Source organism: Grampus griseus, assembly GCF_964374135.1.
Source record: "Grampus griseus genome assembly, chromosome: 7".
NCBI classification, from domain to species: Eukaryota; Metazoa; Chordata; class Mammalia; order Artiodactyla; family Delphinidae; genus Grampus; species Grampus griseus.
This window is the reverse complement of record NC_139001.1, coordinates 59,845,320-59,872,347: the sequence shown is the minus strand read 5'-3', so window position 1 is coordinate 59,872,347 and position 27,028 is coordinate 59,845,320. Positions and strand designations below refer to the sequence as shown.

At 41.1% G+C, this 27,028-nt stretch overlaps 1 protein-coding gene across 2 annotated transcripts in view; it reads left to right on the top strand.

The window, feature by feature from the left end:
• Window positions 1-1,750: 1,750 nt before the first annotated feature.
• The window catches only part of PDK1 (pyruvate dehydrogenase kinase 1), a gene marked incomplete at its 5' end in the record, with an annotated part of 42,717 nt that continues 17,439 nt past the window's right edge, over window positions 1,751-27,028 (top strand). For both annotated transcript variants that reach the window (XR_014296983.1, XM_082658118.1), the window contains 8 exons: window positions 1,751-1,952; window positions 11,963-12,104; window positions 14,809-14,880; window positions 16,918-17,102; window positions 17,416-17,511; window positions 18,530-18,607; window positions 20,092-20,168; window positions 21,968-22,066. Coding sequence is in view for 1 of the 2 variants with exons in the window: in XM_082658118.1 (XP_082514244.1) it covers window positions 1,751-1,952; window positions 11,963-12,104; window positions 14,809-14,880; window positions 16,918-17,102; window positions 17,416-17,511; window positions 18,530-18,607; window positions 20,092-20,168; window positions 21,968-22,066 (951 nt within the window). The remainder of the gene's footprint in view (window positions 1,953-11,962; window positions 12,105-14,808; window positions 14,881-16,917; window positions 17,103-17,415; window positions 17,512-18,529; window positions 18,608-20,091; window positions 20,169-21,967; window positions 22,067-27,028) is intronic.

Genomic DNA, 27,028 nt, shown 5'->3' with positions numbered 1-27,028 from the left:
AGTTGCGCATGCGCAGAACACGGGTTACTTCACCGCCTTACCTCCATTCATCTTTCCCCAGGCCTCAGACCACCCTACTTATTTTTTTTTTTTTTTTGCGGTACGTGGACCTCTCACCGCTGTGGCCTCTCCCGTTGCGGAGCACAGGCTCCGCACGCGCAGGCTCAGCGGCCATGGCTCACGGGCCCAGCCACTCCGCGGCATGTGGGATCTTCCCGGACCGAGGCACGAACTCGTGTCCCCTGCATCGGCAGGCGGACTGTCAACCACTGCACCACCAGGGAAGCCCCATTCTTTTTTTAAAAATAAATTTATTTATTTATTTATGGCTGCGTTGGGTCTTTGTTACTGCGTACGGGCTTTCTCTAGTTGTGGAGAGTGGGGGCTATTCTTCGTTGCGGTGCATGGGCTCGTTGCGGTGGCTTTTCTCGATGCACAGCATGGGCTCTAGGCGCACTGGCTTCGGTAGTTGTGGCTCGTGGGCTCTAGAGCACAGACTCAGTAGTTGTGGCGCACGGGCTTAGTTGCTCCGCGGCATGTGGGATCTTCCCGGACCAGGGATTGAACCCGTGACCCCTGCATTGGCAGGGGGATTCTTAACCACTGTGCCACCAGGGAAGTCCTCATCTCATTCTTTATACATATACTTTTATACAACTCAAGAACTGACCATATGGAGAAATGAATTATTCTATACCAGTAACTGCTGGATATATATACACATATATACGTATATATGTGTATCTATACATATAAACTTTTTATTGTATAATAAATTATACAATAAAATTGATAAACTACACACCCATGGAAAAGTACTTTTGTTGCATCTAGGACATTATAAAGCACTGTGGTTCGATAATATGGGGAAGTAGCAGTGGAGAGAAGGGACAGTGGTAATTTTTTCACTGTGACTCAGCCTTTGCAACTCTAAGGGATTGAATCAAAATTAGAAATTCTCTAGTCTTATATTACATTTAGTCTTATATTTAGAAACCTGGAAAGGATGGGGCAACCAAACTGTGACGCTAAGAGGACAGAGAGAAGGGCAATCGGAGTGGAGGGAGCCTTTTTTAATACACTGCTGCCCAGGCCGAGAATGCCTGTAGATAACGCTTCAAGTTGGGCTGCCAATTCTCTTCTCCTGGGACGGCGGTCGTTGTGCTATTATTTAGGGCCACACTCTGCAGTGATCACCATTCGTACTTTTGTCCCACTGTTTGGCAACGGTCTGCTCCTGAAACTCGTTGGGTTTCAGTTTCCTCCCCTGTAAAATATTGGGCTTGCATCACAGAGGAGGGTTTCTGGAACACGCTCACAGCAGGACACCGTGGCGCCTGGAAGCGGAGCCCTTGAGCCAGGCCCCGCCCTTGAGCCTTTCGTCTGAGGCTGGAAGGGCGGGGGAAGCAGGAAGGTGGGTTTTGTTCCCAAAGGGCGTGGGAGGGCGCACTAAACAGCGCCGGGCCTCCAGGCGCACGCGCCCGCCCTGCCGCTCTCCGGGCTCCGCCCCGCAGCGCGTGGGGCCGGACTCTGACCCGGGGGCGGCCCGGCGCGCGCTCCCCGCCTCCTCCCCCCCAGGGCCCCGCCCAGCGGCGCGGGAGGGGCCGGGCTCCGGCGAAGGGGGCGGTGGCCGCGGCGGTGACAGCGGCTCCCCGCCCCCGAGGCCGCCACGTCCCTCACGTACCACCCGGACGAGCCGCGGAGCGGCGACCTGGCGCCGGGGGCTCCGGCTCCTCCGGCGGGGCTCAGCATGAGGCTGGCGCGGCTGCTGCGCGGAGCCGCCTCGGCCGGTCCGGGCCCCGGGCTGCGCGCCGCCCGCCCCAACGTGAGCCGCAGCCTCACCTCGGACTCGGGCTCCGGCCCGGCGCCCGAACGCGGCGTTCCGGGCCAAGTGGACTTCTACGCGCGCTTCTCACCGTCCCCGCTCTCCATGAAGCAGTTCCTGGACTTCGGTGAGTGCGGCCCAGACCTCGGGCCTTCCTGCGCAGCCCCAGACGGGAGCTGCGGCCGCTGACCCCGGCCGGGCCCGGCCCGCGCGGACGCCCTCTTGTTTTCTGAGCGCCCCACTCAACGTCTCTCCCCGGGCGCCTTAGGTGCCTCCTTCCTTTCTCGCGGATGGATCTTTCTGCTCAGGTGCAGGGGCAGGCGAGATAACTGGAAGCGTGTGGGTTTTTTTTTTTGCCGTGTATTGTTGAAAAACAAACCCGGGGCCGAGGGCGGAATGACCCGTCGCTTTTCAGCGCCCGTGTGCACCTCCGCGCTCGCAGCCTGGCCGTTTCGGAAGAGCGCAGCTCCGGTGGGAAGCGAGTGTGCTGACACCTCCGGGAGTCGCGTTGGGATTCTGCAGAGTGCTGATAAATGCTTAGTTTTGCATATGATGATTGCATAAAAGTGGCGTGCTGATAGGAGAAGCAGGTTATAACTGGCCCAGTGTTTCAGAGAATGTTTTCCTTGCCACTGGCTTAGGAGTTTCCACCAATGTCACATTCATTTCGTCAACAACAAACTCTGGAGCACGTGTAAAGTGCGTGAGTACAATATGATGTGGGGTTTGTTTACCAAAGTGACTATCGACTTTCGCCTTTCTCGGATGGGTGCTTCCTGGTTTTCTCTAGAAAGGCTGCAGAGGAATTTAAAAGTCAGGCATTTAACTTTGCCTTCTCATATGGGGGCGCTAAGGGGAAACGGGGGAAACTAATAAAGTCAAAACTTTGAGTAGGCAAAGTTATCTTCTGCATTTTGAGTGCTGTTTGGTCACTAACGGATCACTAGTGGCTTGAAAGATACCACCATGGTATCTTTTGGTATCTTGAACTTGTGGTTTACAGTGGCAATTTTGTTTGGCTCGGAGCTCTTGGTTTTTGTTTTTACTTTAAAATGACTCTAGAGTGATTAAGGGGTGAATTTGGCCTTGTTCCCAAGTATGCCATTAAACTTTCACAGGAAAATGTTTTAATACAATAATTCCTGCTATTGACGATCTAGTTTTTGCTAAGGATGTCTCTTGCTAAAACAGCAAGATTAAATCAGTGAGTTTAAAATGCATTACTGAAATAACAGGGCTTTTTAGTTTAACTTTAAATGAAACTGCTTGCCAAAGGAGATTCTACAGCTGTTCTGCTTAGCAAAGGAGATAGGAGTGGAGGAGGAAGCAGGTTGCTTTCCAGGAATCAAACAATTGAATAGGACCTGCTGGGGGAGAAGCTTGAAGATGGTTGCTGAACAGGCATTGCTATTTTTTGCTTTCTGTTGCCTGAAAGACTCTTCTACATTTACTTTGCTTATCGCAATTAGTATAGTAGTTCTGCGTGGAATCAATGCATCTTCCTGTGAACATGTCAGAATTTCCACTGTTTCTTAGAGAGGTTCTTCTCATAAACCTAGAGTTAAGAAACAGATTTTTTTAATGATAGCAACAACAGGTTATATAGGATAGGTTTTTGCAGGTCCTACGTTAATTAGACCCTGTGACTTGCTTAGGCTTGCTTAGGTCGTCTTAGTTCTAAGATGGGAGATGTGAGTAATGGAGATAAGAAAGTATCCTCATTGCTGCTGTACAGTGTGGTTGGAAGGGTGGGAGTTGGAAGGTCATTCAGGCTATCTTGTCCCTTGCCTCCTCTTCCTTGCCCTGTCATATGGTGATGCTACCACTTGCCAAATAACTCCCTCTGTGTTTGTTAGACCTGCGCGGTCTCCTAGGAGTTTCGACTCGCCCAGGAAACAACAAGAGTCGGAAGCCGATGCAAAACGCAAGAGGTTTATTGAAGGCCGGTGCACCGGGGTTCCTTGGTCCTCACGTAGGAGGTCGAAGAAGGAACCCTTTTGGGCGCGAATATGTCAGTTTTCCCACTTCCCCGTATGTAAATTATAGATTTGGTTGTGTTCTCCTGCTGATTGGTCCCGGCTTAGGCTCGGACCAGAGAGGGAACTTGTCCCCAGCTGCCTGATTGGTCTTTGACAGACACCTTTTTTACATTTTGTTATCTCCCTCCTTCTAGGAAGGGGGCCGGACATCCTGGAAATTCACCCATTGTCTAAGAAGCCCCTATTGTCTGGAGAGTTCTTAATCATTAGCTGGAACAATGTCCCTCGAGTCCCACATTCCCCCCTTTTTCTTGTGACTATTGATTCCAATCATGGAATCTCAACCTTCTGTTCGTAAACTTTGGTACTGTTGTCTTAACATTAGAACTTGTACAGTACTGATACGTTCTCTAATAAATGCTATCAAGCGATTTAGAACACATGGTCCAAAAGTTAAAATCAACAATAAAACAATAAGAGGTCCCAACAGAGTAGAGATTAAGGTGGTAAACCAGGGGGACTTATCAAACCATGATTGAAACCATCCTTTTTCGTTTTCTCTCTCCCTTTGCCTTTTATCTAAGCGTTCCCTTAGTTTATCCATGGTTTTGGTAATGGTTCCTGAATGATCAATATAAAAGCAACATTCTTCTTTTAGAGCGGCGCATAATCCCCCTTCTTTAAGAAACAGCAAATCTAGGCCTCTTCTATTCTGCAACACCATTTCTGAAAGTGAGGTGAGTGATTCCTTTAGTTGAGTTATGGAACTTTCTAATGCTCGAAGGTCGATGTCTACAGCCTGTCTTAAACTTGCATAATACTGGGGTTGTTGTATGAGGGCTGTGGTTCCTGTTCCTATCCCGGCAGATATTCCTAGTCCTAGAAGGACAGCCAATGTGAGGGTTACAGGTTCTCTTTTGTTTTTTCTACATATTCATCTAAAAAGGATGAGTCTGAATGGTAGATAAGTCTAGGGACTAATTGCACTAACACACAAAAGTCAGCTGAAGTATTAAGAACCTCTAAAGAGACACAAGGGGTGAGCCCCGTGTTACATGCCCACCATCCATCTTGAGGAGGTACAAGATATCCTGAGCCTGAAGGGAGGCTGAAATCATGACAAAGGTGTCTATGGGACTGGGGAGGTGTTCCTATACAAGTACCATTTCCAGAAACCGAGGACAGGGTTAATTTACTGGTCCCTTCTTGCTTCCATCGACATTGGTCGGAGGAGGTAGAATTAGTATAGTTGGAGCTATATCCTATAGCATCATAATAAGGGGGAGGGGCAGCATAGCAAAGCCAACATGATTTTGTAGCCTCTGGGTTTGTAGCATTGAGAACCGTAAAGGCTGCCTGCACCAAAGAAAGCATCCTATCCTGAGGAGTCCCAGGCTTAACTGTGGGTTCTTTGGATCCAGAGGTTTCATTAGTCTCATTCTTTGTTGACGTAGCTGAAGGGGCCGGGGGAAGCAAAGGGGGGCCAAGTACGGGATTTGGGCCTATTGATATAGGAGCAGAAGTCTCAATCTTTAGCTTAAGGGTCATTAATATTCTTAAATCATATCCCCTCATGTAAAATCTAACGCCCCAAGAATGACCATTTATCCATTTTTTATCTCTTTTTCTGGGATTACTAAAGGAAATTTTAAGGGGATGACAACATCCTGAACATTTACTCCGGTGTCCGGTATCCTCATTATGAGAATAATTAGCCGTTACAGTAATAAAATCCCAAGTTGAGGTGGGTTTCCAATTAGTATCCCCGGTAGTTTCACATCCCCAGCTTTTGCAATAAAAGTTTTCAGTTCCACCACATTTATAATTCAGAGATCGAGGGCGGTGGAACCCGGGGCATACGTAGAAAGTGAGGATACCAAGCATCATTCTTTTGCCCGCATTTTTGCAACCCGGCCCAAACCAATGTTTCCGAAACTTTGGAAGGGGCAGTGTTCATATCATGAGAATCTTCTGTACCCCAATAAGGTGCTCCTATTGCCAATTTACAAACATCAGGAGAAAGATCTGGCCACCAGGTCCAGGGGGGTGCAGTATGACTAATGGACCAGGTTACATCTCCAGTCTGAGAAATTACCTGCCAAGTTAAACGTTGGGGGAGGTGAGGGCTAAAACCACTTACAGTCAGTAAAGGTAGTAAAACCAAAATTATAAGTCTTAGGTTCGTAGAAGCTTGAGTTTGAGCGGGTTGTCAGTCCTTTGGGCCCGCCATCCTGATGATGTCGTCGTTGGTGCAGCCTTCACATGTGAAGCATGGATCCAGGCAGCGATGCCGTCCACTTTTATGGCCGTTGGGGTGGTGAGGAGGACGGTGTATGGTCCTTTCCATCGAGGTTCCAACGTCTGGGTTCGATGCCGACGGACGTATACGGAGTCTCCGACTTGGAAAGGATGAGTTTCTCCCGGTGTTCCCAGTTGGTAGGCCTCGGCGAGTTGGGACCATATTTCTTTCTGGACCAATTGGAGTCCCAGTAGCCTAGCATATAAGTCAGTGTTATTTTGACAATCAGGTTTTATTTCTTTTCCTAAAGTGAGGAGGGGAGGCGGGGCACCATATAATATTTCAAAAGGAGTAAGATGGTATCGGGAAGGTGTATTTCTAACCCGGAATAGGGCCAAAGGAAGGAGCACCGTCCAATCGGTACCGCCAGTCTCCAAGGACAATTTAGTTAGGGTCTCTTTTAGAGTCCTATTCATTCTTTCTACCTGACCTGAACTTTGGGGTCTATAGGCACAATGTTATTTCCAATCAGTCCCCAAATATCTGGCCACATCCTGACTTACCTGGGCGACGAAGGCTGGACCATTATCAGACCCTATTACCTTTGGTGCTCCAAATCGAGGAAAAATTTCTTCTAAAATCTTCTTGGCTACTACAGCAGCTGTTTCTTTCTTTGTTGGGAAAGCCTCTATTCATCCTGAAAAAGTGTCTACAAAAACTAAAAGGTATTTATTACCGTACCTTCCAGGACGCACTTCGGTAAAGTCCACCTCCCAGTAAGTTCCTGGGCGGTCCCCCCTGAGTCTCTTTCCAGTTTCAAGTTTCCCTTTGTGAGTATTTACCTGTTGACATGGGACGCATTCCTGCACAATTTGTCCAGCTAATTTTGTCATTCCAGGGGTTTCGTACCCGGCTTTTTGTAACAAGGCTACCATCTTTTTAGTCCCCAAATGTGTCCATCTGTGCATCTGTTGTAACATGGATTCTGCTTGCTGAGGGGACAAAGTTCTTTTTGTTGTGGCCGGGCTGATTTCTTCATCGCGGCCTGGTTTTTCAGGAACTTTATCTGACAGTCCTAGAATGACTTCTCCCGATGCTATTTCTCGGGCCACTTGGTCAGCCATATTATTTCCCCTAATTATTGGGGTATTTCCTTTTTGATGTCCAGGGCAGTGGATGATACTGACTTTAGTAGGAAGCATGAGTGCAGTCAACAAAGCCATGATTTCGTCTTTGTTTTTAATTTCTTTGCCACCTGAAGTTAGTAGCCCTCTCTGTTGGTAAATGGCACCGTGGATATGAGCGGTAGCAAACGCCTATCTACTGTCTGTGTAGATGTTTACTTTTTTATTCTCTGCCATCTCTAATGCCCTCGTCAGGGCAATTAATTCAGCTCGTTGGGCTGAGGTCCCTTGTGGTAGCGCCGCTGCCCATATGACTTGTTTTCCGTCTACCATGGCTGCCCCAGTTCGACGCTTACCTTCCTCCAGGAAATTGCTCCCATCCGTGAACCAGGTGAAATCAGCATCAGGGAGGGGAAGGTCCATCAGATCTGGCCTACTGCCGTGTGCTGCGGCCAGTACTTCCTGACAATCATGTATGATGGTGGAGCCTTCCAAGTCAGGATCAGGTAGCAAGGTGGCTGGATTGAGTCCTGTGGCTGGAGCAAACTTGATGCGATTTGAGTTTAGCAACAGGGTTTGGTAATGGGTCATCCTGGCATTAGTTAGCCACCTATCCGGTGGTTGACGGACTACATTTTCCAGGGCATGAGGAGCTGTTATCATTAGATTTTGTCCTAAAGTTAGTTTGTTAGCATCTTTGACTAGAACGGCCACTGCAGCGATTATCTTTAAACAGGTGGGCCATCCTGATGCCATAGGGTCCAATTTTTTTGACAAATAAGCAACTGGGCGATTCCAGGGACCCAATTTCTGAGTCAATACTCCTTTTGCAATGCCCTTATTTTCGGCCACATATAAATGAAAAGGTTTGGTTACATCTGGCAGTCCTAGGGCTGGAGCTGAAAGTAAAGCTCGTTTGATTTGGTCAAAAGCCCGTTGTTCCTTATCGCCCCAAACGAAAGGAGTGCTGTTTTTGGTTAGGGGGTACAATGGGGCCGCCAGCTCAGCAAACCCTGGAATCCATAGTCTACAGAATCTGGCCGTCCCCAAAAATTCTCTAACCTGCCTGGCGCTTTTGGGAGCCGGAATTTGGGCCATCGTATCCTTTCTGCTCTCCGTGAGCCATCTTTGTCCCCCTTTTAATAGATACCCCAGGTAACTGACCTGTTGTTGGCATATTTGTGCTTTCTTGGCTGAGGCTCTATATCCCAGGGTTCCAAGTTCCGTTAACAGTTTTTCAGTACCCTTGATGCAATCTTCTTGGGTCTCAGCAGCTAATAAAATATCATCAACGTATTGGAGTAATGTTACCTGGGGATTTGATTCTCTATATAATGCCAAATCCTGATGGAGGGCTTCATCAAAGATGGTCGGGGAGTTCTTAAATCCCTGAGGTAGCCGTGTCCATGTCAGCTGACCAGACATTCCCGATGTTGGATCTTTCCATTCGAAGGCAAAGTAGGGTTGGCTCAGGGGAGAGAGTCTTAAACAGAAAAAAGCATCTTTAAGGTCCAAAACAGTATACCACGTATATTGAGGTGGAAGAGTGCTCAGGAGGTTGTAAGGGTTTGGAACTGTGGGGTGGAGGTCTGCCACCCGTTTGTTTACCTCTCGTAGATCCTGCACCGGCCGATAATCATTTGTTCCTGGTTTCTTTATCGGCAGGAGAGGGGTGTTCCATGCTGATTGACATCTTATTAAGATGCCCAAGTCTAGTAGCCTCTGTATATGGGGACGGATACCGTCTTTGGCTTCTCTACTCATGGGGTATTGACGGACCGTTATTGGGGTGGCAGTTGCCTTGAGTTCCACTAGCACCGGGGGCCGATTTTTGGCCATCCCCATACCGGCAGTTTCTGCCCAGGCTTGAGGGAACCGAGTTACCCAATCTGTAACATTAACTCGTGAGGATGAAGGCTGCTCGTATAATTTATATTCATCTTCTAATTTCATAGTCAATATTTGAAGTAACCTTCCTTTATTATCAGTTATGGTGGGACCTTCTGGCTGAAAGTGGATTTGAGCCCCTACTTTGGAGAGTAAATCTCTTCCCAGCAAAGGATAGGGGCATTCCGGAATAATAAAAAATGAATGGGTTACTCGTCCAATCCCAAGATCTACTGTCCTTCGTGTGGTCCATGAATATTGTTTATTCCCAGTGGTTCCTTGTACCCATGACCTTTTAGCTGAGATAGGACCTTTTGAGTGGAGAAGGACGGAGTGCTGGGCTCCGGTATCCACCAAAAATTGAACAGGTTCCCCCTCCACTTTAAGAGTTACCCGGGGCTCGGGGAGAGGGTTCGAGCCCTGACTTTTCTAGTCTTCTTCTTCCAATGTTAAGATTTTGTTTCTGGTTGGCCTTCCTCCACTCTTTTTCTTAGGGCATTCTTTCGCCCAATGTCCTTTTTCTTTACAGTAGGCACATTGGTCCTTGTCTAATGGCCGCCTTCTGTCTGCCGTTCGCCCTTTCTGCCTATTCCTATCCCCTGTATTTCTTCCTCCAACCACAGTGGCCAGTATCTTACTTAAATTCCTCTCCTGTCTCTTATCTCGTCTTATTTCACGGGCTTCCTGCTCTTTCTGCTTTCTTTTTTCCTTCTCTTCCTCTGTTTCTCTTTTGTTATATACTTTATCTGCCTCTTTTACTAACTCCTGAAGCGAAAATCCCTGCAAGCCATCTAGCCTCTGTAATTTCTTCTTAATATCAGGGGCCGCTTGATCTATGAAAGGCATTGCTATAGTAGCCCTATGTCCCTCCGAAGTTCGATCATAAGGGGTAAAGCGTCTAAAGGCTTCCATTAAACGTTCCAGGAACACAGTTGGCGATTCCTAGGGCCCCTGAGTTACTTCCCTTACCTTAGCCAAATTAGTGGGCCGTCTGGCCGCTCCATGGAGACCCGCCACCAGAGCCTGGCGATACATTTTCAGGCGCTCCCTACCTTCCGGGGCATTGAAATCCCAGTTTGGCCTGACGAGTGGGAAACCAGCATCAATCTCGTTAGGCAGCTGGGTAGGTTGCCCATTGGCGCCTAATACATTTTTTTTCTGGCTTCTAAAAGAACCCGTTGCCTCTCCTCAGTCGTTAGGAGAGTCTGAAGCAGCTGCTGACAATCATCCCATGTGGGCTGGTGGGAGAAAACAAGAGATTCTATTAAAGCGGTAAGGGCCTGTGGATTTTCGGAAAAAGTTGGGTTATGCATTTTCCAATTATAAAGATCTGCAGAGGAAAAGGGCCAATATTGGAGAGGTCTATTCCCTTGGCCGGCGGGGGGGCCATATTCTCTAAGAGGTAGGGCAGTGGAGTCCGGGGAGATAGCCCTCCGGCTCCTAGTGCCCGCTGAGGGACCCTTTTCTTCTTCCATCATGGATGGTTCCTTTGGTGCCGAGGGCAGTGGAGCTGGGGGTCCTCTAGGTGGTAGGGGATTTGGGGCCGGAGGATAAGGGGGTGGGGAATCCAAAAGAAGCAAATCGGACTGCGGGTCAGGATAAATCGCCTTCGGTGGATCCAGGGCGTCGGGTAGCTTCTCCGTGTTGGGGTTTTTCTTTAAGGCTAATATCTCCGACGCTGCTGATGTGTGCGCGGACGTACCTGTTGAGGAAACAAAGGGCCGGACCCACGGAGGTGGGGAGAGAATTAAATCTTCCCAGACCAAGACATATGGTACTTGGTCTGGATGTCCGTGGGGATCTATATTAAATATCTTAGACTTCAGCAGCTTAATCTTGTCTAATAAAAAGGATCCTTCGGGGGGCCATCCTATCTGAAATGTTGGCCATTCAGAGGCACACAAAGTCTGCCACTTTCCTTTCTTTACCTCTACCGAAAAATTACGGGCTCTGGCCCGAACTTCGGTCCAATGGCTTAGGGTAAGGGAAAGAGGAGTCGTCATAGTTTGTCCCACTGTCGTCCGTCAGAGAAGAAGAATAGACCACAATACAGAAACAGTTAAAAACTCCACGAAACACATATACGCATGGGCCACCGCGAGCTCGCTTCAAAACCGAAACCTCTTCAGATGGCAGTTATCACCAAGGGAACTGCCGAAACCGAGTGAAGGGGAGACAGAGTTTGCCTCTCCTTCCAGATGAGCCACCAGGGCGTCCCCTAGGGCTCATGGACGCCGGCTATTAGCACGTCTGCCTAGCCAGAGGTCCGATACAGATTCCATAATAAGCCGATTCTTACGGCTTTCCTCCGATAATGGCCCACAAAGAACAAGGGACAAACAGACAATCAAGCTCGAGCTTACCTGGTACCTCCAACTCCCGATGTTCTTGTGGTTCGGGGCGAGTGGAATCCCGGACGAGCCCCCAAATGTTAGACCTGCGCGGTCTCCTAGGAGTTTCGACTCGCCCAGGAAACAAGAGTTGGAAGCCGATGCAAAACGCAAGAGGTTTATTGAAGGCCGGTGCACCGGGGTTCCTTGGTCCTCACGTAGGAGGTCGAAGAAGGAACCCTTTTGGGCGCGAATATGTCAGTTTTCCCACTTCCCCGTATGTAAATTATAGATTTGGTTGTGTTCTCCTGCTGATTGGTCCCGGCTTAGGCTCGGACCAGAGAGGGAACTTGTCCCCAGCTGCCTGATTGGTCTTTGACAGACACCTTTTTTACATTTTGTTATCTCCCTCCTTCTCGGAAGGGGGCCGGACATCCTGGAAATTCACCCATTGTCTAAGAAGCCCCTATTGTCTGGAGAGTTCTTAATCATTAGCTGGAACAATGTCCCTCGAGTCCCACATGTTTCTCCCTGCCTTATGGCCTTCACTCACTGCTGTTCCCACTGTTTGGTTTCAGGATCTGTGAATGCTTGTGAAAAGACCTCATTTATGTTTCTGCGGCAAGAGTTGCCTGTGAGATTGGCAAATATAATGAAAGAAATAAGTCTTCTTCCAGATAATCTTCTCAGGACACCATCAGTTCAATTGGTGCAAAGCTGGTAAGATTGCCTGTCTTGAGTCTGCAATTTCCATAGAGTTGTAGACTTTACCCGAAGTTAAAGCAAATACTTTTTTACTCTTCAGTGGAATCTTAAGGTAGTGGCAGCATTCCTCCTCCTTTGTTTGGATGTATCTGGGTTTATCCCCTGAATCCTGGACTGTACTACTTTTTGGTTTTGAAAAAAACAATCAGAACTGCACAGAAATACAAACACTATATTTCAGATTTGTGTTATTAAATCTGCAGGGATGTTATTTTATAATGTAATAAAAATATCTACTGTATGTTGATAGTTAGGGATTTATGTACATTACCTTTAATCCCTTCAATAACCCTGCCCAGTAGGCATGATTACCTCCATTTTATAGATGAGAAAACTGAGGCACCTACAGATTAAGTCCTTTGCCCAAGGCAGCACCAGTCGTGGTGGAGCTGGGAGTCAAACTCAGATTTGTTTGTTTCTACTGCCCCATGCTGTGGTCAGATTAATAAAATGTATTAAAGTGTGTAAATATTTTTTATAAACTGAATTTATTTTAGTGAAGTATATTTTTATAAATCACAAAAGTTAAAATCTTTATTCTACCATTTAAAGACAATTAGAAGTTATTAGAATTGTGTAGAAACTATGATCTCTCCTTTAAAAAATGACAGTAGAGGTATTAAAAGTGTGCACACATATGTGGCCACCTGTGTACAGCCTTTCTTGTTAATGCTATTACAAGTGTTATTCTCTTAAGCACTATAGATTTCAAACAAAAGAGTTTGCCAGATTTCAGTCTTAAATGGAAAAAATTGAGCTGCAAGACATTTCCCAATTATGATTTGTGGAGATCCTAGCTTTCCTGTTGTAGGCATTATAGTTTTGGGAGAAGCTGATCTAATGTCACTTTTTTAAAATAAGTGAAAGAAGTATGACTGCTACATAAACGATAATTAGATGCCATGTAGTCCAAGAATGTAACAGTTAGAAATGTGGTTTAAGTAAGAGGAACTCTGATGGAAGGGGGACATACAATTTTCTATGGAGGCTTATTCCTGTTTTGTTTTGTTTTGTTTTGAATTCGTTAAAAATAGAATATGCTGCATTTTGAAATCTTATCTGTGCCTAACACATTGTAAGTGTTGTAAATTTGATGCCAAAAACTCGGCCTCTGTGCACTGGTGCCGAATCAAATCTTGAAGACAAGAGTTTTGGGAGAAGTAGGAAAGAATAGCTTATTGCTTTGCCAGGCAAAGCGGGACACAGCGGGCTCATGCCCTGAAAAACTGTGTCCCAACACAGGGAGATTTGGTGATTATAGCAGTGGTTCAAGGGCAGGGTTTGCTGATAAGGATGAGGGTGTGCAGGGCCTGCAGTCCTTTCATCTGGCCTCAGGTGGTCTCCTGATGAGCTTCCTGAGGTTATCAAACTGTGACCTTCTCTGGATTAAAGAATGCTAACATATTCCATTTGTTGGGGGTTTTAGTTCTGTAAAAAAGCTCAAAGATATTGTTATGTATCTCTCTTGAGGTGGAACCAGGACCTGCCCCAAGGCTGCACTGTTGTTTCTTGGCTGCTCCTGCCTTGTCTCTGCATCCCCTCCCTTCCCTGATTACCAACTGTTTGGACCTGCCCTTTGGAACTCAGGGAAGGTTGTGGAGGCTGGAGTCTATTCCCTACAAACAAGAAACAGGGGACATGGAAAGGCTTCCATGCCCAGGAGCCCCACAGGGTCCTGCTTGGTTTCAGTATCTCTTGAATAAAGAGCGTAATTGTTCTTGCCAATAAAGAGAAAAGTAAGTGTTAAGTCATAACAGTAGACATCAGAATCACTTGACTTTGGAATGTGTTGGCATGCAGTAAGGCATATTGCTTGTCAGAAACAACTTTCCAAACCAACATGTGGATTTACAGATTTTTAAAACACTTTCATTGCCCCTGGGTGCCTGCTAAGTTATGGCAGTTTTAGATCCAGCCAAAGCAGACCTTACACTACTGATGGTCATTGAATGGTAGGTGTTTTGGCTCTGGCGCTGCACTACCACTGTGCTCCTCAGCATGACCTTCAGAGAGTCATTTGGCTTCCCTCATTTTGCTCCTTTACCAGGTGATTTGCTCCCTTGAATTGTTTGGTAAATTAAAAACCTGCATTTTCATGACTTTTGTGTTTTTGTTCAGTTGTTTAAAAGAACCACGTGTTAGATTGTAAACTTTCAATAAACATCTGTTGACTGGACACAAACATCTAAAATTAAGTTTTTAAAGCAGAGGCATTTAAGTTAGACTCTTAGACCAAGGTAGGCTGGCATCCACATTTTACTGAGACTAAGACAAGTTAAGTCATTTGCCCAGTATCATATGGCTATTGGTGACAGACTCAGTTCTCATAAGTCAGTATTTATACTGTAAGGTACAGTGGTAATTTTAAGAAATTTAAAAACTATCTTAGAGTATAGAACTTTAAAAAAAAAGTAGGAAATCTTAAAATTCTTAAATCAAATTTAACGTAAGCTTTTAGGAGAAAACATGTACCTTCTTCTAATTATTGTCAGGCACTTTGCTTGAATGTGAATGGGTATAAAAATCCTACTTCAACCATAATTTGTTAAAAATTAATTAAAAATTAAGAAATGTTAAAAATGCCTTTTGAACATTTTCACAATATTAAAGTTTCAAAATGTAAAAGAACAGCTTTACTAGGGGTTGATTTGCATTTTAGGTATATCCAGAGTCTTCAGGAGCTTCTTGATTTTAAGGACAAAAGTGCTGAAGATGCTAAAACTATTTATGAGTAAGTACACAGTTTTGACCCTATTCTGAACACAATTTTTATACTGTTTGGACATCATATAAAAAATGTAAAGGTATTGAGCTTATACCTGCTGTTGGGTCACTTTAGGAAAATTGATTAACTTTTAGTTTCCCACTACTCTAGAACATATGGTGGTATATGTGTCTGTAGCAGCCCATACAGGCCAATAAGGTAACATAAGTTCGTAAATTGGGCTGGGCATAAGAAAATCTTCATGTTCCTCTTAACTCTAGTGTAAAGAAAGATACAATTCAAATGGGATGACCAATATGGAAATGTAGATGTGGCCTCAGTACCACTTGGATGATAGGGGGCTGGTGAGGACTCTTGACCTGGAGAGTGTATGCTTCTAAAGGACAGCCATCTCAGCTCCGCTGATCATTGCTGAGCAGAAACACTGCCCAGATCATCTGATCTGTGTGTGTGTGTGTGTAAGAAAAACTGCAAGTCTAGTTTTTTTTAAAGTAAAATCTCTTAATTTTGAAAGATTGGAAACTAATTAAATTTTTAACAGACACTGAAGGCCTACAAAAACTTGTCTGTGGGTCTCTAGTTTATGACCAGTGGTCTGTGAGACAGTGTAAGTAATGTGACCTGTTTAATAATCAACATACCAGGACTAATAAGCCCCATAGTCCCCTAAGGCAAGTTACCTGCTTATTCCAGTGAATGTTGCTCAGAACTTAAAGACTACCTCTTTTGTTGTCCTTCGAGTGCATTACACATTTTTTATTTACTGTCTTTAAAGGTGATAGCAACATTTCACTTTTTAAACCTGATTTTGGTCTGAAAATAACATCAGGAATTTACTCTGTGTCTAGGTATGCAGCATAGTTTACACAGATGATGTCATTTAATCTTTAAAATAACTCTACTGAGGTAATACTATCTGTGCACAAAGAGGTTAAGTAACATAAGATAGCATTAAGGTCACAGAGATAGCAAATGGATTTGGACCCACTCAGTCTTACTTAAAAGTAAACATTATGCTGTAGAACCTTCTGGGAAAAGTTATTCAGAGCTGAATTTTAAAAACTAAGGTGAGCAGCCAGGCAGAATACTGCAGGTTTTGGTTTTGACAAGATAGAGAGACGTGAAATAAATGATTAAGGAGTGACTAGAAATGATGAGTTGATTGTTGTTTTTGAGGAGTTTTGTTGTTTGTATTTTGGATTAACAGTTTGGTTTCGAAACTAATTACAAGCTAGGAATTCCAAAAATGTTTTGAGTAGTGAGAGCATCATTGGAATAGGTTAATAGCATTCAAGATGATGACTTTGAATGAGAAAGCACTCATTCGGAAGTGTAAATTCTTACGGGTATATTACAAGATGGATTTTGTTACTTCATAACTAAGACTTCTTTCCTCTTTTATTTAGTTCTTTAAATTAACCATGCAATAATGTCTTCCGAATGATAGAAATGGGAAGACTGGATGGCTTGATGATTTTTCTTTGAACACAACATTTACCTTTTCTTCTCCCATTTTTTTTTAAACTCATTGGATGAATGGACTTAGAATTCTTTTCTACTTTTCTAAGTGGCCCTTTCTCTTTTTGAACCTGGGGAATAGTTCCAAAACAGACAGCCTTTATTGGCTCATTCATCTTCATTCCTTACAGAGCATGTGTTCCCTAGAAGCAAGTGCTCTGTCTTCCCTTATGCTGAATGTCCCTGGATCCATCCTCATAGCAAGTGCTCAGATAATCTTAGTTAATAATGGTTAAAGAAAACCCTTCACATTTGTAGGATTGTGTTTTGTGGCCGTGTTACTTTTAGGAGTTCCAAGAAAATAATTACATCTCACAAGTTCTATTTTGGAATTTCTTAACATCTCCATAGACGTGGTATATTTTATCATCTGAAACATATTTAAATAAGTGTAAGAAAACATGCACCGATGCTTCTTTTACTGAATTAGGGCTTCCTTGCCTAGTATTATTGAGTAAACTTAGATTTTAGTATCCCATTCACTTGCCAAAATATTTGGCTGTTTTAACAGACGGGTTTGTTTAGCTTTACAGATACTGTGATACGGATCAGGAACCGACACAATGACGTGATTCCCACGATGGCTCAGGGTGTGATTGAATACAAGGAGAGCTTCGGGGTGGATCCTGTCACCAGCCAGAACGTTCAGTACTTTTTGGATCGTTTCTACATGAGTCGCATTTCAATTAGAATGTTACTCAATCAGCACTGTAAGTATCTGCAAGTCAAGAGAAGAAGCTAAATAAGATGTGTTGGTATATTTTAAATTTATTTAGAAAACTTCCTTTTAGGGAGAACATTTAATTTTACTTTTTCACGTATTAAGAAAAGCAAATAGACTGCCGTACAAAGGAGCTTTTTTTAAATTGAGTTTTTATGTTTAACATTATGTAAAATACTATGTTTATGTTTAAGGAAAATACTTGTTCTACTGTTTGCTACCCATTAGAGAAACAGTATTCAAATCTGGACAGGGGCATTAGGTATTTTAGCTTATTTTATTTGTTTTTTATTTTTTGATAGCTTTATTATTTGGTGGAAAAGGCAAAGGAAGCCTGTCTCATCGAAAACACATTGGAAGCATAAATCCAAACTGCAATGTGGTTGAAGTTATTAAAGGTAAGTACCTTTCTCCTTTCAGAAAAAATGAAAAAATCAAAATTGAGTATTATTTTTCTTGCTATTAAAATAATTATTTATATTATGAGATAAAATGTTAGGAGGGAACGTATGGGTTTGAATATAACTTTATAATGCTAACTGTGCACTATGAATAGGACGAATGTTTTGTTGATACAGTGTTTTGTTAGAGTGTGGTGATATTATGAGGCTATCTGTTGACTTCAAAATATTTCCTCCTCCCCTCTTTCTAATTCCCTATATTGGAGCCATAATTCGTAATAGTTTGGTTTGCATCTTTCCACACTTTTTTGTGTTTGTACCATCTATACTTGCACACATACATAACTGTTGGTCTTATATTGTTTGTTGTTTTTGGAAAATGGGGTACTTTGTGTATATTTTTCTACAAGTTTACAGACATTGTACCATGTGCAGTACATATGGATATACACCAGGTTATTGAATGGCTGTTACGGATGTATCAGAATGTATTAATCCATCTCCTATTGATGCCTATTTCGGTTGTTTTAAATTTTCTATCACCAACAGTACTGCAGTGGACATCCTTAGATATGTGCTGACTTTTGCTAGTATTTTAGAAGGCAAGATTCCTAGAATCAAAAATATTTAAAGTGCATTTCAAATTTTGATACCTCCAAAAACGTATCAATGAATGAGAGTGGCTATTCCCTAAACCCTTACAACTCTAAATTTTTGTTATCTGTATTGTAAATAGTTTCTTCAGCCTTCTGGTTTTCTTTTTACTTTGTTTATGGTGTCTTTTCCCATACAGATATTTTAATTTTTTGTGATCATATCTGTCATTTTTTCCTTTCTGGCCTTTAGGCTTTGTCATGTCGTACTTAAAAAAGACCTTCCCCAAACTAAGATTATTAAAGTATATTTTTTTCTATAGAAAGTTTTAAAATTTCTTTTGTCTATATACTATTGCCATCTTAATGCATGAAACAGAAGTAAATTTATTTAATGACTTTTTTGTTTTGATTCACACTAGATGGCTATGAAAATGCTAGGCGTCTGTGTGATTTGTATTATATTAACTCTCCTGAACTAGAACTTGAAGAACTAAATGGTAAGCCTGATGCCTTTTCCTTAATGATTAGTGTTATGATTACCAGAGAAGGAATGATAAGAATTTAGATTTGTTTTAATTAAAAGAACTTTTCATCAACTTCTTCATTGGATATGAAAACTGAGGGAGAGCAAATCATGTTAAAAATATATGTATTTATGTGTGTGTACATATATATATATATTTTAATTTAGTTGGATCCTTTCTGAAAGACATTTTGGCTTTTTCTTCCCCGTTTTCCTTATTTTTAATTGATAATATTGATTCTTTGCTTATTTTTGATTTTCTGGTTAGTCATAGAAAAAAGTGATGCTGAGAAAATTACATCTGACTTTTATATGTACTTCAGTAATGTATGGTTTACCCTTTAAGATTTCTATTTCCTGAGTTGTAAACCATTTTTTATTGTTGAGGAAGTAAAAAGACTGGAGATGTAAAAGAGGAAAGAAGGATGCTCATCTATATGAGAATCTGATTATTTCTGATGGTCTTCTTTTCACCCTGACTAGTGCCTTTTGGACACAAAAGGTTTAGATGCCTTAAAGGAGATTGATGAGTCTCCCTGTTTTTCCTTGAGGTAGGGTAGTTTGATAGAGGGACAAACATTTCCTAAGTTAAAATCACCCTTTAAGAAGAATGAAATTAAATAGGCTTTACTGAGTTGTATTCTGGACCTTAGAGTGGGAGGGCAGTGGAGGAAGTTGCCCCATTGAAAATAGAATTGCCTGGTTTTCTAAAGCCATATGGTACCATTCAGTAAATAAGAACCACAATGCACAAGTGATAGTTTGGGAACCTGAACTGCTGTGGGCAGTTTCCAGATGTACTGTCCATGTTTCCAAGGGACAGTATTCAGTGGGGAGTCCAGTTTATTGGCTGAATTAGAATTCTAAGGTATGGAGACTCTTACTCCTTTACTAAAAGTTCTGCTTTACTTATTATCTGCCCTCTACCCCCAGCTGGGCTCCTATTAAATGTTTGAATGTAGAATTAGTAGTCCTTGATAAATTGATGCTAGCTCAAAGTTTTTATTCAGATCTATATCCGTTGAAGTGCCTAAAATAAAACAAAACGTTCCATCTGGGTGAAACAATTAAAAAATGGCTTTTTAAAGAAATAATGTATTTATGTGGGTTGGACCAAGTAGACTTTAACACTTCTTTTTGGAAGGTAAAATTCCGACCTTAAGGCTGAGTGTCTTAAACAGACTCACCGTTGTAGACAAGAATGGGAAGATGGGTTGGTAGATCATTATGCAGGATTGCAAGAGTGAGTGCAGGACTCTTGTTGTCACAGTCAGTTATAAATTTGTGTGAGCATTGGGTTCAAACACTGATTCAGTGAAGAACTGGTGTGGCCCTTCTCCCCCAAATAGTACTATCCTCCACAGTAAATGTTTTCTTTTCATCACTACACAATATATTCTTTAAAATGCTCTAAGCACATCTCTCTGTACTTTCATATTTTTCTCTTCTGCTCTGTAGCAAAATCACCAGGACAGCCAATACAAGTGGTTTATGTACCATCCCATCTCTATCACATGGTGTTTGAACTTTTCAAGGTTTGTAAAATAGTATTACGTCACCTTTATCAGTCCTTTTCTAAGGTTAGGAATCTGCTTTGAAAGTTTAAATACTGTACCGCATTTTCCTCAGTTTCATTAAAAGATACCCTTTCATGTTCGGTGTCATGTCACATCACTGGAGATCAGCTGTTTGTCAACACTCACGGGCCCCTCAGTTTAGTGGTAAGCTCAGACCTGGGACTCAGAAAGACCTGGATTTGAATTCCAATTCTGCCACGTAATATGTGTGTGACCTTGGGCAAGTCACTCAACCTTTCTGAGCCTCAGTTTACTCCTCTGTAAAACAAGGATAATACTATCTAGGTTACTATGAAGAGAATAACATACTAAATTCTAATACAATGGCAGCACACTATAGGTGCTCAATAAAGTTTTATTTATATTTTTACAAAACAAAATATTTAGAAGAATGATTCTCAACTTTCACCTCTAAAGGACCAGTCCCACTGTTATATGCATTTTTTTTGAGAAAGTCATTTATATTGATTTACAGGGCTTCTCCTGTTATTTTTGCTCTTTACAGCAAAATTTGAAAACTAAATACAATTATGCTAATAATATTGAGAGTACGTTTTTTCTCATCAACACACCAATGACACTTGCTGGTAGACAGGAAAGTGAATGATGAGGAGTGGTACGGGTCCATGTGGCTGAAAATTACACCCCAGATCAAGCCTGTAGTCTCTCTCAGTGTGGTTACCATGTCTTCAGCCAAGAGCCTGTGGAAGAGAGAAGAGGTGGCTTTCAGCCTGATCATGAAAAAGAAAAATACAGTGAAACAGAAAAACTGGTTGACTGTCTTAGAATAGCGAAGATTGAAGAATGTTCTTGGTTCTAAGACAGCAAGAACGTATCGAATATCTTACAAAAATCTTTCTACCAAAGTGGTTAAATGAATAAACAATTGGCACTTCAAGGATTAACTTTTTTCCTTGAAATTGCAGTCACATAAAGATCTTGTTCCCCATGATGCTTTATAAAAGAAATATTACCATATTATGTAACAGATTTTATATTATGTCAGTGATAATGGCTTCTGTCTGAAACCTGATCTTAAATGGCCTTTGGTAGAGATGACAGAATCTCCTCCTCAGGGGACTCAATCCTGATTGGTGCTCCAGGGCCACACACTCTTATTTCCAAGTTCAGTCCTGTCTTTTGCCTTTTAAACTGTATCTAGTCTTAGCAGTTCCTACTCCAATGCTACATGTCATCACGTAGTGCTTATGATATGTTGGCACTGTGTACCCTGTATCCTCTAGAAATTGGTCAAAACAGTTTTACAGTGTAAATACCCCAGTTTCAAACTAGTGGTAACTTGGATTCATTTCTACATCATAATAAGACTTGCTATTAATACTAAATGAAAAAATTGTTTTTTCTTAAAGCAATTTATGACAATTTAAATAGTTCTTTAAAATGGAGATGAAACTGTTTTCAAAAAACGAGGTTTGCCCATTACCAAATTATAAAAATATTTGGATAGAATTTTCTGCTTTCATGTAAAACTAGTTAAAAGTGTCGAGAAGTCTGGTTTTGGAAAATATGCAGAATTTAGTTGGGGTCTTTAAATCTAAATATCTACCAAGTCCTTCAAAACTGACTATTTTTTTAAAGTAATTCTTTAAATATGGTTATAAGAATTATGATTCTCTGGCATATTTCCACTGAATTAAATTTTTAGAAAAATTTCAAGTAGTGCATATGTACTTGAAAATTGTAATTAGTTTCTCTCTTTAAAGTTGCATTTTTAATGTAACCCTTATGTATTTCAGAATGCAATGAGAGCAACAATGGAGCATCATGCCAACAAAGGTGTTTACCCGCCTATTCAAGTCCATGTCACGCTGGGTAATGAGGATTTGACTGTGAAGGTAAATGCTGTTCTTTGTTTATTTTTTTAAATTGATGTACAGGCATGCACATATTTTCTAGAAGACAATTTATTCTTAGGAGAAAGAAATTCTGTAACTAATTGATAATAAGCACATTACTTCATTTATCTGGCAGGTTATGGAATATTCCCTTGAGTCTATTTCTGTTCTGGTCCTTCATCCAGATGATTCAAGTTAAAGTAAATCCTGGAGACAGACAGCTTAGCAGGATCATGAATGTCCACTTTGGTATCTACTTTGATAAGTAAAATCTAAAATATTTGGGTATTTGTAGTGTTATGTAGATAGTACATAATTTTTCATTTTTAAACAATGCTTTTTAATCTACTTTTGTTTCATTTGATTTTCATAGCAAATTTTAGTTAGGAGCAAAGGTAATTTTATTCTCAATTTTACAGATATGAAACTAGACACAGTGATTAGTTCATTATTAGATGGCCAATAAATGACACAGGACATGAAATCAGTCTTTTGACCCGAGTGCCAGGCCTTCTCTACTACATTTTTCAGATAGTCCAGTTTCTTAGAGTATGATGATGTTTCTCTCTTTAAAATAGTCATTTTAAATTTTGTATTAAATTAATAAATGAAGAGCATATAAAAATCATATATGTCAGGTCGTTGCCATTTGTAGGTCACTACTCAGAGATAGTCTTTTAGTTGTTTCTTCTGGTATTTAGCTAGTTTAAAGTAGTATTCTAATATTGCTGTTTCTGAAATTAGAAAATTTTAAATAGCTAACATCAGCTTTCAGTTATGGTAGCTGAGAAGTTAGCTCTCTTAGAGCATCTCCCCTCTTTCTCCTCCCCCAGCCTCAATTGCCATTTTCCTAGCATTTAAGTTCATACATGGAATTATAGACTAAAAATAATCATCTTGCAGAACTTTTGAAGGCATCTACTGTTCCTTTTTCTTCTTAAGTATACAATTCAGTGGTTTTTAGTATATTCATAAGGTTGTACAACCATACCACTGTCGAATTTCAGAACATTTTCATCACTCCCAAGAAAATACTCAGTGTTCATTAGCAGTCACTCCCTATTTCCTCCTCTCCCCAGCCTTTAGCAACCACTAATCCACTTTCTGTGTATGGATTTCCCTGTTTTGGACATCTCATAAAAATGCAGTCATACGATACGTGGTCTTTTGTGACTGACTTCTTTCACTTAGTATATTATAGCATGTATCCATTCCTTTGTATGGCTGAATAATAATATGTTGAATGGGTATAAACATATTTTGCTTATTCATTCATCAGTTCATGGACATTTGGGTTGTTTTCATTTTTTGGTTTTTGTGAATAATGCTGCCATTTGTGTACAAGTCTTCGTGTAAACATTGGTTTTCAGTTCTTTTATGAATATACATACGAGTTGAATTGCTTATAGGTAACTCTGTTTAACTTTTGAGGAATGCCAAACTCCTTTCCAAAGTGACTGTACCATTTTACATTTCCATCAGTAATGAATGAAAGTTCTGATTTTTCCATATCCTTGCCAACATTTGTTATTGTCAGTCTTTTTGATTATAGCCATTCTAATGGGTGTAAGTGATATATATCTTCTTTGAAAAAATGTCAGTTAAGATCCTTTGCTCAGTTTTTAAGTGGGTTGTCTTTTTATTGTTGAGCTCTATTTATTTGTTTTCTATCGTAGATACTAGTCTCTAATGAGATATATAGTTTGCCAATGTTCTCCCATCTGTGGCTTATCTTTTCACTTTCATCGTAGTGTTCTTTGGAACACAAAGGTTTTAATTTTGAAGAATTGCAGTTATTCTATTTTTTCTTTTATTGCTTGTGCTTTCCATGTCACATCTAAGAAGAAACCATTGCCTAATCCAAAATCACAAAAATTTATGCCTTTGTTTCTTTCTAAGAGTTTTATAGTTTTAGTTCTTATGTTTAGGTCTTTGATCTAATTTTGAGTTAATTTTTATAAATGGTTTGAGGTAGGGATCCAGTTTCATTCTTTTGCAGATAGATATCCAGTTGTCCCAGTACCATTTGTGAAAAGACTATTATTTCTCCATTGAATTTTCATGTCATCCTGGTCAAAAATCAATTGCTTGTAAATGTATAGGTTTATTTCTGGATTCTCAATTCTATTCCATTGGTCTATATATCTCTCCTTAAGCACATTTTGATTATTATTGTTTTGTTGTAAGTTTTGAAATTGGCAAATGTGAGTCTTCAAACTTTGTTCTTCCCTTTCAAGGTTGTTTTGACTATTATGGGTTCAGTGCATTTTCATAAGAATTTTAGTATCAGCATGTCGATTTCTGCAAGAAACACCAGCTTGAATTTTTATGGGGATCAAGTTCAATGTTTTAGATCAATTAAGTCTTCCAGTTCATGAACAACAGGATGTCTTTGCACTTATTTAGATCTCTTTAATTTCTTTCATCAGTGTTTTATGATTTTCAGTGTACAAGTCTAACACTTATTTTGTTAAGTTTATTCTTAATTATTTTATTCTTTTGGGGGCTATTGTAAATGGAATTGTTTTCTTTCATTTTTGGATTGTACATTGCCAGTGTATAGGAATATAGTTGATTTTTGTGTACTGATCTTGTATCCTGCAACCTTGCCAAACTCATTTATTAGTTTTCATAATTTTTTTGTGAACTCCTTAGGATTTTCTATACACAAGATCATGTCATCTGTAAATAGAAATAATTTTACTTCTTCCTTTCCAATCTGTTTTTTTTCATTGCCTAATTGTGTGGCTAGAACCTCCAGTACAATGTTGAATACAACAGGTGTCCTTTTCTTTTTACTTACCTTGGGAAAGCTTTCAGTCTTTTTTTTTTTTTTTTACTTTTATATGATGGACTGTTTTTTTTAATTAATTTATTTTTGTCTGCATTGTGTCTTCTTTGCTACACACGGGCTTTCTCTAGTTGTAGTGGGTGGGGGCTATTTGTTACAGTGTGTAGGCTTCTCATTGAGGTGGCTTCTCTTGTTGCGGAGCACAGGCTCTAGGTGTGCGGGCTTCTGTAGTTATGGCACGTGGGCTCAGTAGTTGTGGCTCGCGGGCTCTAGAGTGCAGGCTCAGTAGTTGTGGTACACAGGCCCACCTGCTCCACAGCATGTGGGATCCTCCCGGACCAGGGCTTGAACCTGTGTCCCCTGCATTGGCAGGCAGATTCTTAACCACTGCACCACCAGGGAAGTCCCAGAGCTCAGTTATTAAGTGTATATATGTTTATAATTTTATATCTTCTTGATGTGTTGACCCTCTGTCATTGTAAAATGTCCTTCTTTGTCTCTATTAACAATTTTTGACCTAAAGTATATTTTATCCAATATTAGTATAATATCCCAGCTCTCTTTTGGTTTTTGTTTTCATGGTGTATGTTTTTCCAGACTTTTTTACTTTGAACCCGTTTGCGTCTTCAAATCTAAAACATGTCTCTTGTAAACAGCATATGGTTTGTTCATTTTTTTTAATCCATCCTGCCAATGTCCACCTTTTAATTGGAGTGTTCAAGCCAGTTACATTTAACATAATAATTGTTAATGTAGAATTTACATTTGACATTTTGTCATTTTTTCTATATATCTTGTCTTTCTTTATCCTTTCTTTCAACATTACTGCTGCTTTTTTTGTTTAAATGATAACTTTTTAGTTTATCATTTTAATTTCCTTCTTGTTTTTTTAAATTATATTTGAGTTATTTTCTTAGTGGTTGTCCTGAGATTATAATTTTTATTTATAGCAATCTAGTTCAGATTATATACCAACTTAATTTCAATAGTATACACAGACTTTGATCCAGTATAGGTCTGTTCCCTCCCCCTCCCCATCCTTTGTGGTGTTATTGGCATATACATATACATATCTTTATACATTGTATGTCCATCTACACAGATTTATAATTATTGCTCTGTGCAGTTGTCTTTTAAATAATACAGGAGGAAAAAGTTATGAACAAAAAAATACGCTTAAACAATCCTTTATATTTATCTATGTGGTTACCTTTCCTGGTGCTCTTTATTTATTCATGTGGATTTGATTTACTGTCTATTGTTCTTTTATTTTAGGGAGAAGGATTCCCTTTAGTATTTCTTGATAGGGGAGGTCTACCAATGATGAACTCAGTTTTTGCTTATCTGAGAATGTCTCAATTTCTCCATTTTTTTTTTTTGCGGTACACGGGCCTCTCACTGTTGTGGCCTCTCCCATTGCGGAGCACAGGCTCCGGATGCGCAGGCTCAGCAGCCAGGGCTCACGGGCCTAGCTGCTCCGCGGCATGTGGGATCTTCCCGAGCTGGGGCGCGAACCCGTGGCCCCTGCATCGGCAGGCGGACTCTCAACCACTGCGCCACCAGGGAAGCCCTCTCCTTCATTTTTGAAGGATAATTTTACTGGCTATGGAATTCTTGGTTGATAGTCTTTTTCTTTCTATATTCATTTCTTTGAATATGTTAATCCTACTGCCTTTTGGCCTTCATGGTTTCTGATGAGAAACCAGCTGTTAATCTTTTTAGAATCCTTTGTGTGTGATGAGTCATTTTTCTTGCTGCTTTTAAGATGCTTTCTTTTTGGCTTTTGACAGTTTGACTGTAATCTGTCCAGGTATGGATCTCTGAGTTTATTATACTTGGAGTTTGAATAGCTTCATCTTTTTCATCAAAATCAGGAAGTTTCAGCTATTATTTCTTCAAATATTCTTTTGTCCCTTTCTCTCTTTCTTCCTGGAATTCCCAATATGTGCATCAGTACACTTGATGGAGTCCCACAGGTGTTTTTGATGCTTTGTTCTTTTTTTTTTTCTTTTTTTTTTTCTGTTTCTCAGATGGGATGATTTTAGTTGACGTGTCATCACTATTGATGATTCTTTCTTACAAGTGTTTAAGTCTGCTGTTGAGCCCTCCTAGTGAATTTTTTTGTTTTGGTTATTATACTTCTCAACTCCAGAATTTCTATTTAGTTCTCT